General features: G+C 32.5%; 2 protein-coding genes across 5 annotated transcripts in view; one reads left to right on the forward strand and one right to left on the reverse strand.

Moving 5' to 3' along the window:
* Nucleotides 1–3,152: 3,152 nt before the first annotated feature.
* LOC124425154 (dynein regulatory complex protein 9) lies at nucleotides 3,153–8,851 on the reverse strand. Its single transcript, XM_046965102.1, is given in 8 exon segments — nucleotides 3,153–3,353; nucleotides 4,423–4,554; nucleotides 5,577–5,783; nucleotides 5,862–6,102; nucleotides 6,232–6,333; nucleotides 6,423–6,728; nucleotides 7,258–7,572; nucleotides 7,901–8,851. Coding segments are annotated over 6 exon segments (1,056 nt in total). The 5' UTR covers nucleotides 6,596–6,728; nucleotides 7,258–7,572; nucleotides 7,901–8,851.
* The window catches only part of LOC124425152 (acetylcholine receptor subunit alpha-like), a 100,143-nt gene continuing 87,361 nt past the window's right edge, over nucleotides 3,210–15,991 (forward strand). Inside the window, exons 1-2 of one of the 4 annotated variants that reach the window (XM_046965096.1) lie at nucleotides 9,622–9,920; nucleotides 10,188–10,412. The gene's annotated coding sequence lies outside the window, so the exon portion shown is untranslated. Of the gene's footprint in view, nucleotides 3,321–9,620; nucleotides 10,413–15,991 lie in introns of those variants that run through there. The other 3 variants (XM_046965097.1, XM_046965098.1, XM_046965095.1) reach the window with 3 other exon arrangements.

Consider the following 15,991-nt stretch of genomic DNA (forward strand, 5'->3'; position numbering starts at 1 on the left):
AAAGTATTAGAAAGTTTCTATGAGGTATCGTAATGTACAACAAACACATTTTTTAAGGAAATGTTTTATGCGCTGTATCATCCATCGTCCACAAATTGATACTATAAAAAATCTTTCAAAGATTTAACATCATTTTTTTTATAGATCATGTTCGTCGATAATAAAAGAATTTTAAAAATTTCGATAATATTTACGATCTAATGTAATTCATTTCATATAGGTATATATTTGCGAGAGATATCGATAGGTCATCGTTCGCGATTGGTCGAAATTTTAAACTTTAACGTATGATTGGTTGAAACGTTGTTACGACATTTATATAACAAATTCTCATCAAATGCTTTGAACATTACCTCACGATGTCTGATAATTTTGAACGTCATAATGAATTATCGTTTATTCTTCCATCCCGTAAACGCTGATTAATAATTTAATCTAACAGGTAAGTATACGTTTTATAGAAAATTACCGACTTACGATCAAAGTGATCGAAGATTTATGCGCGGTAAGTTTAAAATGATTGTAACCTATAAATGAAAAAATTCGAGGATTCTTCGTAATAACCGTTGAATCAATTTATTAATTTCAAAACTTTTTTCTATGCGATAACGCAATCGAGGACGAAGGTTTGCTCATTAATTTTTATTTATATACACGAACATCTAATATTTTACCAATTGTACTCGACCCAATCTTCCTACATCTCTATTATTACCCGGTAGACTCCTATATATATATATATATATATATATATATATATATATATATATATATATATATATATATGAAAATACGAGAAATTTCAATATTTTTTATTCTTCCTCTTCGTTTTGTCTGTCCTTCTTTATCTACAGGACATGTATATATACATACATAATATACATGCATACTTCATTGTTTTTTTATTTTTTTTACTTTCTTCGTCTTTACTATTGTTTCTAAATCTCTCGTTTCTTTCATTTTCTCCTTTTCTCCATTTTTTCCACCTCTTTTTTTGTATCTCTTACTTTTTCTCTCTCTCACACACATACACTATATTCTCATCCATTGCCTTCTACCACATTTCTAACTCTGTGACTAGCTTTTCCCTCTCTGTAGTTGACCCAGAATCGTGGAGATAACGGAGTATCAAGGTGCAACACAATGAATCTCCGTACCTAGGTATACATACGCGGTTAACTCTATATATATAATATGTGAGAAACAGTAAGAGGGAGGGAACGAAAGCGAGAGAGAGAGAGAGAGAACCATGAGGTATACGTATTACGTATACGGTATATGGATTACTGTTGGTGGCTCGTTATCGCAATTGATAATATCGTGGATTGTGGCTCACGGTTGAATTAAACAAATTTCACGGAAATATCGGTTAAAAGGATTTTATTGGCTAACGGTTTAACCAACGTAAATGATCCATAAATATTACATAATAGAAAAAAATAAATAAATAAAAATAAAATAAAGTACTTATTGAAAAAATATATTTTATAATGAAACGTATATCTACTGTCATAATTGTAATCTATTAACGTTAAAGTATTTTCGTTTAATAATGTTTAATTATTTTTTGAAATATTGTCCGTTGAGAATCGTAACAAATTTCATTAAAATTTTTAAATCGATTTATTGGTAAGGATAGATAAATTTTTGTAACTTCGTAAAACTCGATACGTATCCGTTATTCGAAGTTTTGGGAACGTGTAAAATAACTGACCTTTGAACTCTCTATAGAGCAAAGGTAGCATAGGAAAGTATTATGCATACAGAGTTTACTATCGGGTGCGTGCACCGCCACATCGGGTTACCCATTCCTTATATCGTAATCTAAGGAGGTGCCTGGCCGCGCACGGTCACGGGAGTGAGCTTGCATGCTTTCAAACGGAGTAGGTTAGAAGGTTCGTGAATTTCTCATGAAGGAAAATGCATCGTCCGTCGTTGACGATGACCAAGGTGTGTATATGTGTGTATCGTTTTCTTTGCTACAAGAACGTAACAAGTACTTTCATCTCTTTTAAATGTCATCGTTCGAGATTTATATACGTCATCCGTCAGTAATCATCATTTCTGATGATCATTTATTCTATTTTCCGTGTTCGGAGCTCCGGAAGGATTAAGAAAAAATGGATCGTATTTTGGAGTATAAATCATCGAGAGAAAAATAATAAAAGTAGGCGAATATAAAAAGTAAAAAAGAAAAGAAAGAAGGAAAGAAAAAAAAATAGTTACACTAAAACTTCGATACGTCACTCGGAGATTAACCTTATAACTTTTACATCGGAATTAAGGGTCGTTATGCAGCTTGCTAACGTTCTTCCAAACTACGCTACGATATATATATATATATATATATATATATATATATTTTCTATATACGTAGACATATACATTTATAGATTTACACGTACATATAGACGAAGTTTCGTGCCGCAGTCGCCGCACGGACTATTACAGGTTCTATGCGGTCTCGACCGCTGCAGAATTCAGGAAGTGTTGCACGGGAAATGAGATTCTTGCGTGAACAATACTCGAGACTCGAAGACCATTCCCTATTTGCATCGTGCGAAAAATAAAGAAATATGAGGATCTTAGAAAACGCCTCCCAAAGATACGAAGCTTCAGTTGGTTTCGTTATTTTTATTTGTAAAATGATAAAAAACATGAAGTCCGAGTGAAACTTTAAAATAGAAATATATTATGTTCAATGTATATAACGTTTTATGGACTGTATTCGTATAATTAAGAGATATGAATTAATTTCATTTAAATAGTTTAGCGAATGAAATGAAAATTTATTTCTAATCACGAAATATCGTAGATACATATTTATATGTTAGAAGTTGTTACTTTAATGTATTATTATCGCCATTATATTAACAAAATATCAATTAAACCAATTATTTTACAAAACCTAGATAAATACAATCATCTTAATGAAATTCTAATAGATTTAACTAGAATATAAAATAATTTATTTGCCATACGAAAGGTTTATCTTCTCTAAATTTAGTTTGGTCAACGTACGTTGAGACTTAAAGAAACTTCCTTACCTTTCCAAGTGTAAACAAAAGAGGGAGTACGCTAGCGTTAAGTAAATTCTGTCTTCTCTAATCGTCAGTATTCAGCACTGAAGTGTTCAACCAACCGAAAGAGAGTTATTTCTTCGCTTTAAGTTGACGTTTCTTTTTTTTCTCTTCAGGTCGATACGGACCCAACTTCCGGCGCACCATAACACCACGCCACAAAGCTTGGATCCTGATGGCACATTCTTGCACATGCTGTTCGTGTTTCTTCTGTTTTTTCAATGCTTCCTTTTCCGCGAGGTAAGCGTCTATAAATTTTTGCTTTTCTTTATACTGTAATAGAAAATTAATAGGACGAATTTCAATGTGTTTTCGTATCACCGCATAATAATTAATTGGGACGTTAAGCTTTCGTTAGAGACGAGTGAGAATATTGGAATTGCTACTCGTTCTTTTTATTCTTTTCTTTCTTTCTTTTTTTCATGCCATCTGTCACAATTATTCGTGATTGCTCAAGTGATAATATACGCGTATGTTATTATGAAAAACGTAAATTATTCATTAACTATTTAAACTGTTTATTCTTGTCTTTATAAATTTCTTCATTAATTATTTTAGATATATCGTTATTTTAATAATAATATTATATAACACATGACTCGTTCATATTGAGAATACGTTGTCTTGAATTCGATTATGCCACAAGTGTTTAAGCTCTCTCGCTTGTACTCTTGTGTATAAATTGTTGTAGCCGCGGTGAAATTTCTTCTAAGTCGACAAGTGAAGTACGTAGAATTTAGTATAATCTTATAATTAGTTATTTTTATATATTATATAAATACGTGTGTATGTATTATAAATAGATATACGTGTCTTGCATTTTGAAATTCACACGCGTAAGAATGACGATAAAAAAACCGTAAGAGTTAATCGTAAAGCTTCGTGAAAGAGTTTCAAGCGTGTTTCTTAGATCTTAAACATAAAATTATGGATATCGCTCGATTCGAAATAGTCACGAACGAGTTTTCCAGCGAAGTTTATCGATTCTCGTATAAGTAAAATTTTTGCGATATGCCGAGTAACATAATGTCGAGTTTGATTTTTTACAATGATCGATAATCTTCACAATATATATATATATATATATATATATATATATATATATATATATATATGTCGATAATCATCTTTTTCGAAGTACAATAATCGTTCGTTTCGATCTATAATTTTTATTGAAACATTGGCTGAAAGTATTATATATGCAAAATGTTCCCATAAGAATCAACGAGACATCGTGTGGCCATCTGTAGTTGAACTATTTTTCTATTTTTCTTTGTGTTTGAGGTCTTTGTCGGGAATAAGACAGCCTCTTTCTTTTCTATGTTTAGAACGAAAACATTACCTCTTGTGAAAGTTCAGCTAAGTCTTTTTGTCAAGTTTCTATCTCTATGTTCACTTCACAGATTTCCTTCTCATAAATTTTCTTCTCTTGATCGTACCGTCTCTGCCATTCTTCGATCTTTTCTTCGATACTCTGTAATTTTGTAAAAATATACTTTATTTATCTATAAGTATGTACATATATATCATAATTGATCAGGATCGAGCGTTTAAATGGGAACATCATGTATCAATAAACAATATGTGTTCAAAATTGTTTCTTTTTACTAAGTACTATTATGTATATATAAGCAGATTAAGATATAGATATTTTTATTTAAATATTTTCATCTTGTATATTTTATATATATATATATATTTCTTTCCATTATATAGAATGAGTCAATAACTATTATCATATATTTTTGGTTTTATGAAAAAAACATCTGACGATTGAACAAATTTTTTTTCAAGTTCATTCTTTTATGAGATTTCGAGATTGATCGATATTTTTTAAATGGAATTCTACAATTGTTTTTGCATAAAATGATTTTTTTGTGCAATTCTGAATAAAAAAGTATTAGAATACAATGTCAAAAAATTATTTACAAATATTTCTTTTTCTTTTTTATTGAAATTAGAAAAAAATATAAGAAGAAGAAATGGTTCAAGGTAAATTATATATTACATATTTTTTTCGCAAATGGACACGTATTTATATGCATTATTGTATTTGTACCATATTTAACGTGGTAATATAGTAGTTAATGATTCATCTTTTATATATATGTATATATATATTATACATTATTTTTCCTTTTAATGATTGAAGGTCATTAGTAGGCACTTCGTACACATTTGATTCAAAGCATCTAATAAAAAACGTATCTAATGGGAATTAAATCTGATGAGCATCAAGCTTTCTTTTTTTCTACAAAAATAATAAAAAGAATAAGAAAAAGACATTTCGACAATATTTATTTATAAACTTTATAAGTCAATATCTCTTGAATAAAACATTTGCGGACATACTTCCAGAGGAAAATTTTTCTTATTCTGAGATCCTAAATTCATATTTCAAGTTCAGCCATTTAACTCGGGGAGAGTTTGTATATACAATATAATATATATACAACATATGGCATCTAAAAATATTTAAAATACTTTCATACTCACCGCGATATCCTGGATAAGAAACGTAATCAATTCGGTAAATACCATTTCTTCCATTTTTTCACGTTCGTGAAGATCATCGAGCGTTTTTTTAAATCTTTTCCATTCTTCATTACACTTGATCGAATTTTGTTGACACTTAGCTTTATTCCACTTACTCGAATATTTATGTTCAATGTCGTTAACTATTTTCAGTTTTTCATTTTCATTCTAACAAGCATTGGAAAGAAAGGAGGAGTTTCAAGTGGGTGGATACGAAAGAACTTTTTCTTTGTTCTAACATAATACCTTTAAGTCGAGTAGTATATTCCTTAGACGGGTTCTCTCCGCTTCATTGCTCATTTTTTCGTTGGCGATAGTTTGTCGAAGCTTCATTGCAGTTTTCTTCATCGCTGTGTATTCCTCGAATAAAGTCTCCTCCTCTTTTCTCTGGGTCACAATTCTTTCAATTTCTTTGGTCAACACATCGAAACTACCATATTCGCGTATTTCTTCCTTCAATTCCTCCATAATTCCTCTTATGTATAGGCTATTCAGAAATATCGAAAAAAAGAAAAAGAAAAAGAAAAAGAAACGAACGAAATTATACAAAAAGAAAATTAATGTCAACGAGTTTAGACGAGAATTAAAGAATAAAAATTTATATTATCGTTTAAACCTATCGTTATGTAGTTTGTTATATGTAGCTTGTTCCTGCATATCTTTTATCATTTTTTTCATATCTTCATTAAGTACTTGCTTGTCTGTTGTTTCCAAATTTCTATAAGGGAAAATTAAAAAGAAAAAAATATAATGTTGTCTTGTAAGAGATATTATGCGATATTATTTTTATTTAATATAGGAACATACTCGAGTTCGTAAAGAATATAAGGGACGGTCGTGTTCTTCGATCGCTTAAAAATCTGTTTGAGAGTTTTTTGATAAATAACGAGCGCATTCGTGCAGTCTTCGAATATTATCGAAAGAGCAGCCACTTTTGAAGAGGAAAGTTCGGATAAATTATTTACTTTCTTTTCGGCCATCGAGTACCGTCCAATTAATCGATCTCTCTCTCTCTCTCTCTCTCTCTCTCTCTCTTTTTCTCTTAATTTAAAGAAATTCAACAAGTCGATCGATGCCGATCATTAGTGAAATACTTCTTGATCTTGACGTGTTCTAAAAAGCTTGTAAAATCATTAAATGAAATATTTGTATATACGTACATAGATAGCTCTTACATTTCAACAAAATTTTATTCGGTTGATTTTGCGCCGAGTAATTGAATATAACTGGCATCATGCGCATACACACATCCTACATATCTGTTAAATTCAACGAACGAGCCAATTTATCATACCTCCGTATACTTCGTGAGAAAGCCATCTCGTTTCGATTTTTGCTACTCTACCGTTTATTTATTATTTTTATCGTTCATCTCTATGTATAGTTCGCTACAGTATTTCAAAAGTTCCTTTACGTTTCCCGAGAAACGAATAATGAGACCTTTCATTTTAATGTGCAACGTTTAATCCGTGATTTTTACAATTTTACGAAGAAATTTATATCTTTTGTACGTGTCTGTGTGTGCGTATGTGTGTGTGTGCGCGCGCGCGCGCGAGATTAATTTATGTACGTACATACAATATTGAATTACGTCGATCGTATGATTAATCGAATCGATTCGAATACGAATGATTCTACTTACTTTGACGAATTTCGAGATATCCAAAATAAAATAAACATTTTTGTGATGTATATCATATACTGATCGATTTCGATATAACAAACGTTTTATACGAGCACCATAAACTTCACCAAGTGGAGTGGTTGCTGAGAAACGTTTTTAACGGTGAAAACGGTTTGATCTATCGCTTGTCGTTACTCTAGCAACCATAACAGTCAGAACGCAACCTCCATGTACGTATTTATAGTATGTATCATCAAAATTACGCTTGGCATTGTGGAAAGCATTTTTAAATAATAAAACGTTATTACTTTCATTTTCACTTCTCGTTAACACCTGTCGATTGTATAAGGGTATCACGGTAAGTAACCATTTTGAAAAATGATGATTAAATAAGACAAGATTATTATCGGGAATAGGAATGAAAATTCTTAGGTAATGCGAAGAAGCCGTTTGGTTTCTCCCGTACAATTAAAAATTTTTAAGAGTTACGTAAGAATCAGACTATGTCATAAATCGATTATTTTATGGTAGGTAATTTCTGATTTTTCATTTTAATCGAATAAAATGTAAGTAATTTTTTAATCTTTTTAGATGGGATCTTTGATAATGAGAAATTTTGTTCTTAGAATCTAATTGATTTCATGTTAAATAAAAGTCTTACATGAAAACCTTTTATTATTAATGCTCATTAGAGTTTCTTAAGTCTCAAGAGTGTATTAAAAAGGAAAGTTCGAGGAAATCAGTCGAAGTCGAAAGCTGTTGAGCTGACGGCTGTCGTAGAATATAACCGTATCCTTTCACGTTAGGTCTTCGGAAGAAAATTTCATTGGAAAAAAGTCTTGTGGACAGAAGGACTTTCGCTTCTGCTTTGGTTCATCTGTAGAAAAGAACAGGCCACGGAGCATGTACCACTTTGATTGGAAAAGTTTCGCGCTCAGGAGACTTTAATTGAATCTGCATTGTCTAGGAGGTCCCTCTCGAACTGTCACAAAATTAGCCTCGTTTTTTCCCTTAAGGACTTTGAATTCTTTGGAAAACAAACAAAAAAGTTTCAGCTCTTTCTTGTTATGATCTATAAATCGCAATGATCCTCGTTCGATCGGCCAATAGGATGGACATTTTCTAGACCGATCTTTTTTTCGTTTTAAAAAATAGTAAAGATTGAAATTGAATGGCATTTTTTTGTATTTCGATTTACATTAAAGTTGCCTAACGAAAGAATATAATACCATATAGATTACATGAATATCATAATTCATGGTTAGATCATAATTAAAATTATATTAGAAAGAAATATTTTACTTCCTTTTATATCTTGCAAAGTCGATGGGAATTAAAATCAAGAGATCAATTGAAATAATATACTGCATTGCGATCTTCGAAAGTTTACAAAATTTTGGATAAATTTTTTTTCATTAGTTCTTGTTGATTCTTTTACCGTACTATTTATAATGTTTAATCTGTCGCGAATTTCATAAGTCAAAACTTGTCCATCGTCTTAAACCCCGTGGGGCACGAAACCAATGACGAATATCAATATGAAACAATAATGTAAAACAAACGCGTTTAAATGAAATCTTTGATTTTCCCAAGTTCGACGATTTACTCGTGGTACGATGACGTTTATAAGGCAAACGATAGAAATAAATAATTCAGCCTATTTAAACGCGAAATTCATTTCTTTGATTTTTAAATACTTTATAATTCATGAAATTTCTTTCGAAATTGAAAAAAGAGGCGGGAGAGTGGGCGAGTCGGTGAATGTGGCGCTCTCTGTCGAATAGCGCGGTAATTTCGAAATGGGCCAGGGAGGGACGGGGCGAAGGATAAATAGGGAAGAGAAACCGGGGGTATTCGGCGTGTTTTGGCTGGGACGCTTGCGTATTTGCGAGGCGGCGTCGCGTCGGCGCGTTTCTGCCGCGCCCGAGGTGCGTGGAAGCGCCAGATTGCGAGGGCGGTGTCGGTGGTGGTAGGTAGCAGCAGCAGCAGCAGCAACAACAGCAGCAGCAGCAGCAGCAGGACGTTTTCGAGGCTTCGTGCCTCTCCTCCTTGCTTGCTCGCTCGCACGCTACTACTCTTCGTCTCGTCCTCGGCGAGACGACGTGTTCGTTTCTTCTATTTTTATCGTCGTCGTCATCGTCATCGTCGTCGTCGTCGTCGTTGTTGTCGTCGTCGTTGTGGTTGTCGTTGTCGTTGTCATTGTCGTTGTCGTCGTCGTAGTCTTCGTTTACGTCAAATTCGCTTTTCATCGTCCTCGTTAAAAATACGAATTTGTTACACATACATACAGACATATATATATATATATATATATATATATATATATATATATATATGTATATATAGTATATATTGTTTGGAGGAGATCAAAAGAGAAAAGGGAAGAAAAACAGGGGTAGTAGTGCCGGACGGTTCTCGTTGTCGATGTCGTCGCGTATCATCGCGCTTCGTGCACGTTCGTCGCTCGCGCCACACTCGAGAACGCGTCGTCGTCGTCGTCGTCGCGAGAAAGCCGCCCCTTCGCACGGTGCACGGTGCGACACTCGACAGTCGTCTCGACGCCACGAACGAGCGCGCTTCTTCTTCTTCTTTGCTGCCGCTTCCTCCTACAATTCTTCTAGATTTTGTTCTTCCACTGCAACAGCCGTCGCGCAAGAATCGTCGCAAGAATCGCCGACAAGGTGTCATTCCATTTTGAGTCAACGGTCGAGCATAGATAACAACAGAAGGAAAAACAGAAGTTCTAGTAGTATTAGCGGAAACAACGCATTGCCCAAAGTCTATCGTGTCGCGTTTTCATATTTAATTTTTATTTGATACTTTATTCTTCTTATTCTTATTCTTCTTTATTGCGTGACACACGCGCGCGTGTCGATGCTCTCCCACTATTACTACTACTACTACTACTACTACTACACTACTACAATTATCACCACCACCATCTCCAGCTGCCACCGTTGGAAGCTCGTTGCCGCGGCAGGAGGCAGCACAGCTCTACGCAGAACACCCTTCTACACGGTGGAATTTAAGGTTATAATCTCGACGCGTTTTACCCTTACGCGTTGATACGTCCATCTCGTCGTTCGGGTTCTTCTACCCGCTGTTGTCGCCCACCACGTCGACAACGTCGTCGTCGTCGTCGTCGTAGTGGACATCACACAGCGTATCTACAAGTGAGTAACTTGTTCTTTTGTATTTATTTTCACTTCTGTTTTATTTTTTATTATGTTTTACTTTTCATTCCAACTACTCTCTTTCTCTCTTCACGTGTTTTCTTCTTTTTTTTTTTTTTTAGATCAAAGTATCCTTTATTCTTAAAGGAAAAATATGTAAAGACTTTGTTCTTACAGTTTCGCTCGAATCTTTCATGGATTTATTATCGTCCCGCGCATCCCGATAGACAGACAGAAAAAGAGAGACAGAGAGAGAGAGAGAGAGAGAGAGAGAGAGAGAGAGAGAGAAAGAGAGAAAGAGAGAGAAAGAGAGAGAGATAGAGAGAGGGAGGTAGTCATGGTTAACCTAGTTGTGAGTTTTTGGAACGCCCTCGTGTTTACGCCGCGCGACGACGTAACTCGTTTAAATGTGAGCGGTGAAAGTTTTGCCCGCGATACGCCGATTACGGATATGTTCTAGTCGATCTCTTTCGATTATTATTTTGAACACACGTGAAGAAAAATCAGAGAGAATGTCGACTTTTATTTTTGTCTTTTATTTATTTATTTGATTATTTGTTTATTTTTTTAATTTTTCCATTTTCGTTTATATTTATATCTCGGAAATATTTTCCTTCCCGTCCTTTTCCTTTTAAGTTTTCTTGCCACTTTGATAAGATTTCTATTTAGATTACGGTGATCAGTTTATACCTTTCAAATGAAATTCAGCATCGATTTTCGAAGGAAAAATGACAAGATATGTATGCTCTGTGATGGAAGAAATGTTGACATCCGCGAGAAATGGAAAATCCGGGTTGGAAAAGGGAGTTGGAAAGTTTGCGGTTAAAGTTTCTCTTCGAAAATTCGCTGACAGGACGAAAGGATTCAGTTTGATAATTTCGCGAGACAATTTTGTGAACTTTATTAAAATATGTATAGATGCATTGTATGCGTAGAAACGTTAAAGAAAAAAAAAAAAAAAGAAGAAAAGATTATTTAAAAGATCTTTCCCGAGTAAAATCTTGTATATTATTAGGGTATTAGCGATAACAAACAAAGATGAAGAAACATATTTTTTACTCAAATCGAAAGTATGTAAATTGATTTCTGTTTTTATTCTCGTTACAAACAATTTTTATTTTGCTTGATTTTTCGTATTAAAGAGATCAGTATTTCTTGTTATCAGTATTTTCTGCTTTAAAATCGTTTGTAATGCTTTATACAACATCGTAACGAAGAAAGAGCCTCGTGAACGTAGGCCCTTAATGCATTACTCCCTTTAATCAGTCAATTGACTGACCAATAAATGGAGCCTATAGATGATCGCTTTATCACTCACCTGCTGCAAGTCGTAATCCCATAATTCGTTAGGCTATGATCGCAAGCAGTCAGATTTGATGTTATCCTCTTGGAATTAACGTGTTAATTGATGCTAAACGTATGCGTAAATTTCAATTGTTAGATGTGAAAAAAACTTGATTTATTTAAAAAATAATATATATATATTTATCTTCTTCGATAAGGATTGCAGATAAGTTTTATCTGCAACAAAGACTTTATATGGTGTAACACATGTCTTTATACATATATGTATAAAATATGTTATAATACATATATATATATATATACACGCACACATACACACACAGGCGCGCGCGCGCGCGCATATTGCGCTTTTAAATCCGTATTGCGCTAAGAAGCTGCTTAAATATTCGAAAAGCATCTGTAACAGTTTCAAGCGTAAAATGCCAGTTTCACGAGAGCATGGTCCAAGAATCCGCAGTTAGCGTGGAACGAAAGTGTCATGCGATTTTGGAGATTTTAAAGTGGAAAATCGGAAACAAGAAATTATCTGAACGTGTTCATATTTTAAAATCTATCCAAATAAATTTTTATCAACGTGATTAAACTCCTAATCGTTTTGTAAATAACGAATATACTTTATTTTGTATAATTTGTTAAAAAAGAAAATATGAAAAAGTGTGAAAAATGTGTATGAGTTCATTTGGAAAAAAAAATAGATATATTACGCTTGGAGAATCGATATTAGATATGTTTGTTAGGTACTATTTACTTTTTGTAGCCATTTGGAGATATTGAATGTATCGTTATCGGAGATATTGAATGTATACGTTAAAATCTATTTAAATGAATTTTTACCAACATGTTAGAACTTTTAATTTGATTTTTCAACGTGATTTTTGTAAATAACGATATTTTATTTTATTTATATAGCACATTGAAAAAGTAATTATCAAGGGGACATTGAAACTTGAAAAAAAGAAAAAAATATATGTATATTTTACTCTTATTTTCGTTAGAGGATCGATATTACACGTATTATTTATTTTTCTTATTTGTAACGAAATACTGAATGAATTTTTGTAACTTAAAATCTATTTAAATGTATTTTTATCGTACATGATTGAATTCCTAATTTGATTCTCCAACGTGATTTTTGTAAATAAAACCATATTTTACTTTTCTTTCTTTCTTGCTTTTTTTCTTTTTGCATAATAAGAAGGTTTGACAAAAATAAGATAGTTTGAATCAAAAAAGGAAAAGAAGAAGAAGAAAATGAGAAATAATATTTATCTTAGAGAATTGATATTACTCTTACTATCTGTTTTTTGTAGCCGTAGGGGGAGAAACAAAAAGATATATACGCTTTTTATAACCGTTCTCTAGTTTTGTCGTCCCGGCGGAAAACTGCGGAAACTTAATATTAAATCCTGAATTTAAAAGCGCAGTACTGCTTGACCATAATGGAGGTCTTCCAAGTGACTCTAGACAAACGGTATTTCCGCTTTCCTTTCACCCTAGAAAATGCGGTTGCCTTTATGATACGATTCTGTGTAGTGTAAGTCGGTTGAACAAAGAAGGAATGAAAATTTCCAATGAAGATTAGTATGATGTTCGATAATGCATATCTGCCGTCTTTTTTTTTTGTTGTATAAACATAATGGACCATGATTTTTTTTTACATTTAACTATATTATTTTACATTTATTTGGAAAATTTTTTCGACTTTGATTCGTTTCATCGTTAATTTCTATTAAGATATTAATCCTTTGTCTTATAATTATTTTCATAATTTACTTTCGGCCAATCCTGACTTTTTATAACTTTTGATATCTTGTGTTAAAATACATACATATATATTTTTTTTTTCAGAGAACTTTTTTAATAATACTCTTTTCTAATGATTTGTGTTTTATTAATTAACTTAATAATTTTACGGGGGAAAAAATAGTATTGTTTTACCATCGATGATTTTCATAGCGCAAACGATTAAATTAAAATCTTTTTTTTTTTAACACTTAAAAATACTTATACGTCGTTTTTAGTACATGCGAAAGGATTTATTCTTTATTGAGAGACGTCACTTATATGCATGAAATTTTTTAACAAAAATTTCTTTCGATATCTATTAGTGTCGAACCACGACAAAAGTATTTTTCCCCAACGATGATCGATATTTCTTTGTAAGTTCTTAAAGCTTACAGTATTGTACGACGCACCCTCGAGGAAGAATGTCGTACAATCTTTGAGTACAAAGGCTGTACGAGAAAATAGCCATCATTTCCTATTTTATATACCAAATAATTTAGCAACAGCTTTCTTCGGTTTTTTCTTTCTCTCTTTTTTTTTTCTTTCACGAAATCATCCTCTTTATCTCTCTCTCTCTCTCTCTTTTCCTTTTTTTTCTTTTTTTTTTTACTCGATAAAATCCTATTATCTCTCGTGACGCATCTATTTCATGTAGAAGGTAAGATTTTGATCTCCGATCAAGAAAGAAAGAGATTGAGAGAGATAGAGTTAGGGACAAAGAGAGAGAGAGAGAGAAAGAGTGAGAGAGAGAGAGAGAGAGAGAGAAAGACAGACAGAGAGAGAAAACGATTCTCACGTTCAAAATGGAAAAGAACATACGGGAAAATCCAAAAGAAAACGTGAAAAAAAGTCAATCCTCCGATAAGAAAGTAAACGAGTTTAAAAAACCAACCCCTTTTCCCCATCGATTCGTTTTACACCTCTCTCTCTCTCTCTCTCTCTCTCTCTCTCTCTCTCTCTCTCTCTCTCTCCCCCTATCTCTTATTCCCTCCTATTCTGATGATAAGACCATACGCGTTTCTACTCTTTACGCTCTTTCTCGTCTTTTTTTTCATTGATAAAAATCAATGATTCGAGATATAATATTTTTTTTTCTTTCCCCTTGCACTTTCCTTGTCGCACGCCGTTTGCGCATAAGAATATCATTAAATCTCGTCAAATGGCTTCACGGAACGATCCCATGGATCGTAAGTTCGAACGTTACATTTTTTTTCTTATAAAAACGAAGCCTTAAAAACGTTGGCATTAACTTTATAATGTTAATGTTATCTTTTTTTCTTTTTTTACAGTTTTTACGGTGATTAGATCTTTTTTTTTATTAGGTCCTCTCATTATAATCTTCTTATAATAACATTTTGAATCTATGCTAATTATCTGATTATATTGAATATATTAAGAAAAAAAAAATGGAAACGTATGTTCTATCTATAACATTTAAAAATATTATCTAACTTATTTTTATGTTGTATTTTTGTTACGAATCCTTATTATATTAAAATAATTAAGAAAAAAGAAACAATTAAGCCCGTAACACTTAATATTTGCAGATGTAGTCTAATTTGTTTCGCTTGTGTTTAGTAATATATATTAGCCCTTATCTGTTAAAAGTCATTTCAAAGCTCTTTCTTTTTTTAAAGATATCATTTTGGGACTATATTAATGATTTTATTATATTGAATAAATTAAGAAAATAGAGAAAAGGAAGACATGAGAAAACATGATCTTTAAAATTTTCGATCAATATTTTTTACAACAATGCTGTAATAGATATTACAATTACAATTTTGTAATTGTAATTGGTATTATAATTACAATTTTAATTTGTAATTTTGTTATGAAGATTAGCGCTTTTCTGTTATATTATTTTCAAACCAAGAGAAAAAAGATCCCCAACCTTAACTGTATCTATGTTCACAAAAATGTCGCTTTTCAGCGAATGTTCACGCATGGGTAACGTCAGCAGATATCTACATACGTATATACATGCGTATATACATGCGTACATACATACATATATACATACGTTGGACGTCACTATTGAGTTGCGGCGACAATAGCGATGCCGGAATTGCTTCGCTCGGTTGGTCGAATACCGCGATGGGATAAAAAAATCCGTATACGTAGGAGACTAATAACAGTCTCTGTATGGTCGGATATTAATCAAATAAAGACGGCAATGCGATTTCGTTTTAGACCATGCGTATATAAAAAAAGAAGCAAGCCAGGTTTCATAGTCAGTTGTTTGAACATGTTGTCACATCCGTTAAAAGCTTCGGAGATGAGATATAAATCTGTAATCCTGGATGTACGAAGTGTTTTTTTCTTACTTTTTTCTCTCTTCTTTATTTCTTTTTTCCTTATTTTCTTTCTCTTTCTATTTTCAAATAGATTTGTTTGAGGGTATTTGAGATCACTTATCGTCAAGATGATCATATCGTGATGTTACTTTTCATATAGAGTCACATATATCATATATCACATGCACGCAT

This window comes from Vespa crabro, chromosome 6 (assembly GCF_910589235.1).
Source record: "Vespa crabro chromosome 6, iyVesCrab1.2, whole genome shotgun sequence".
In the NCBI taxonomy this organism is placed as follows: domain Eukaryota; kingdom Metazoa; phylum Arthropoda; class Insecta; order Hymenoptera; family Vespidae; genus Vespa; species Vespa crabro.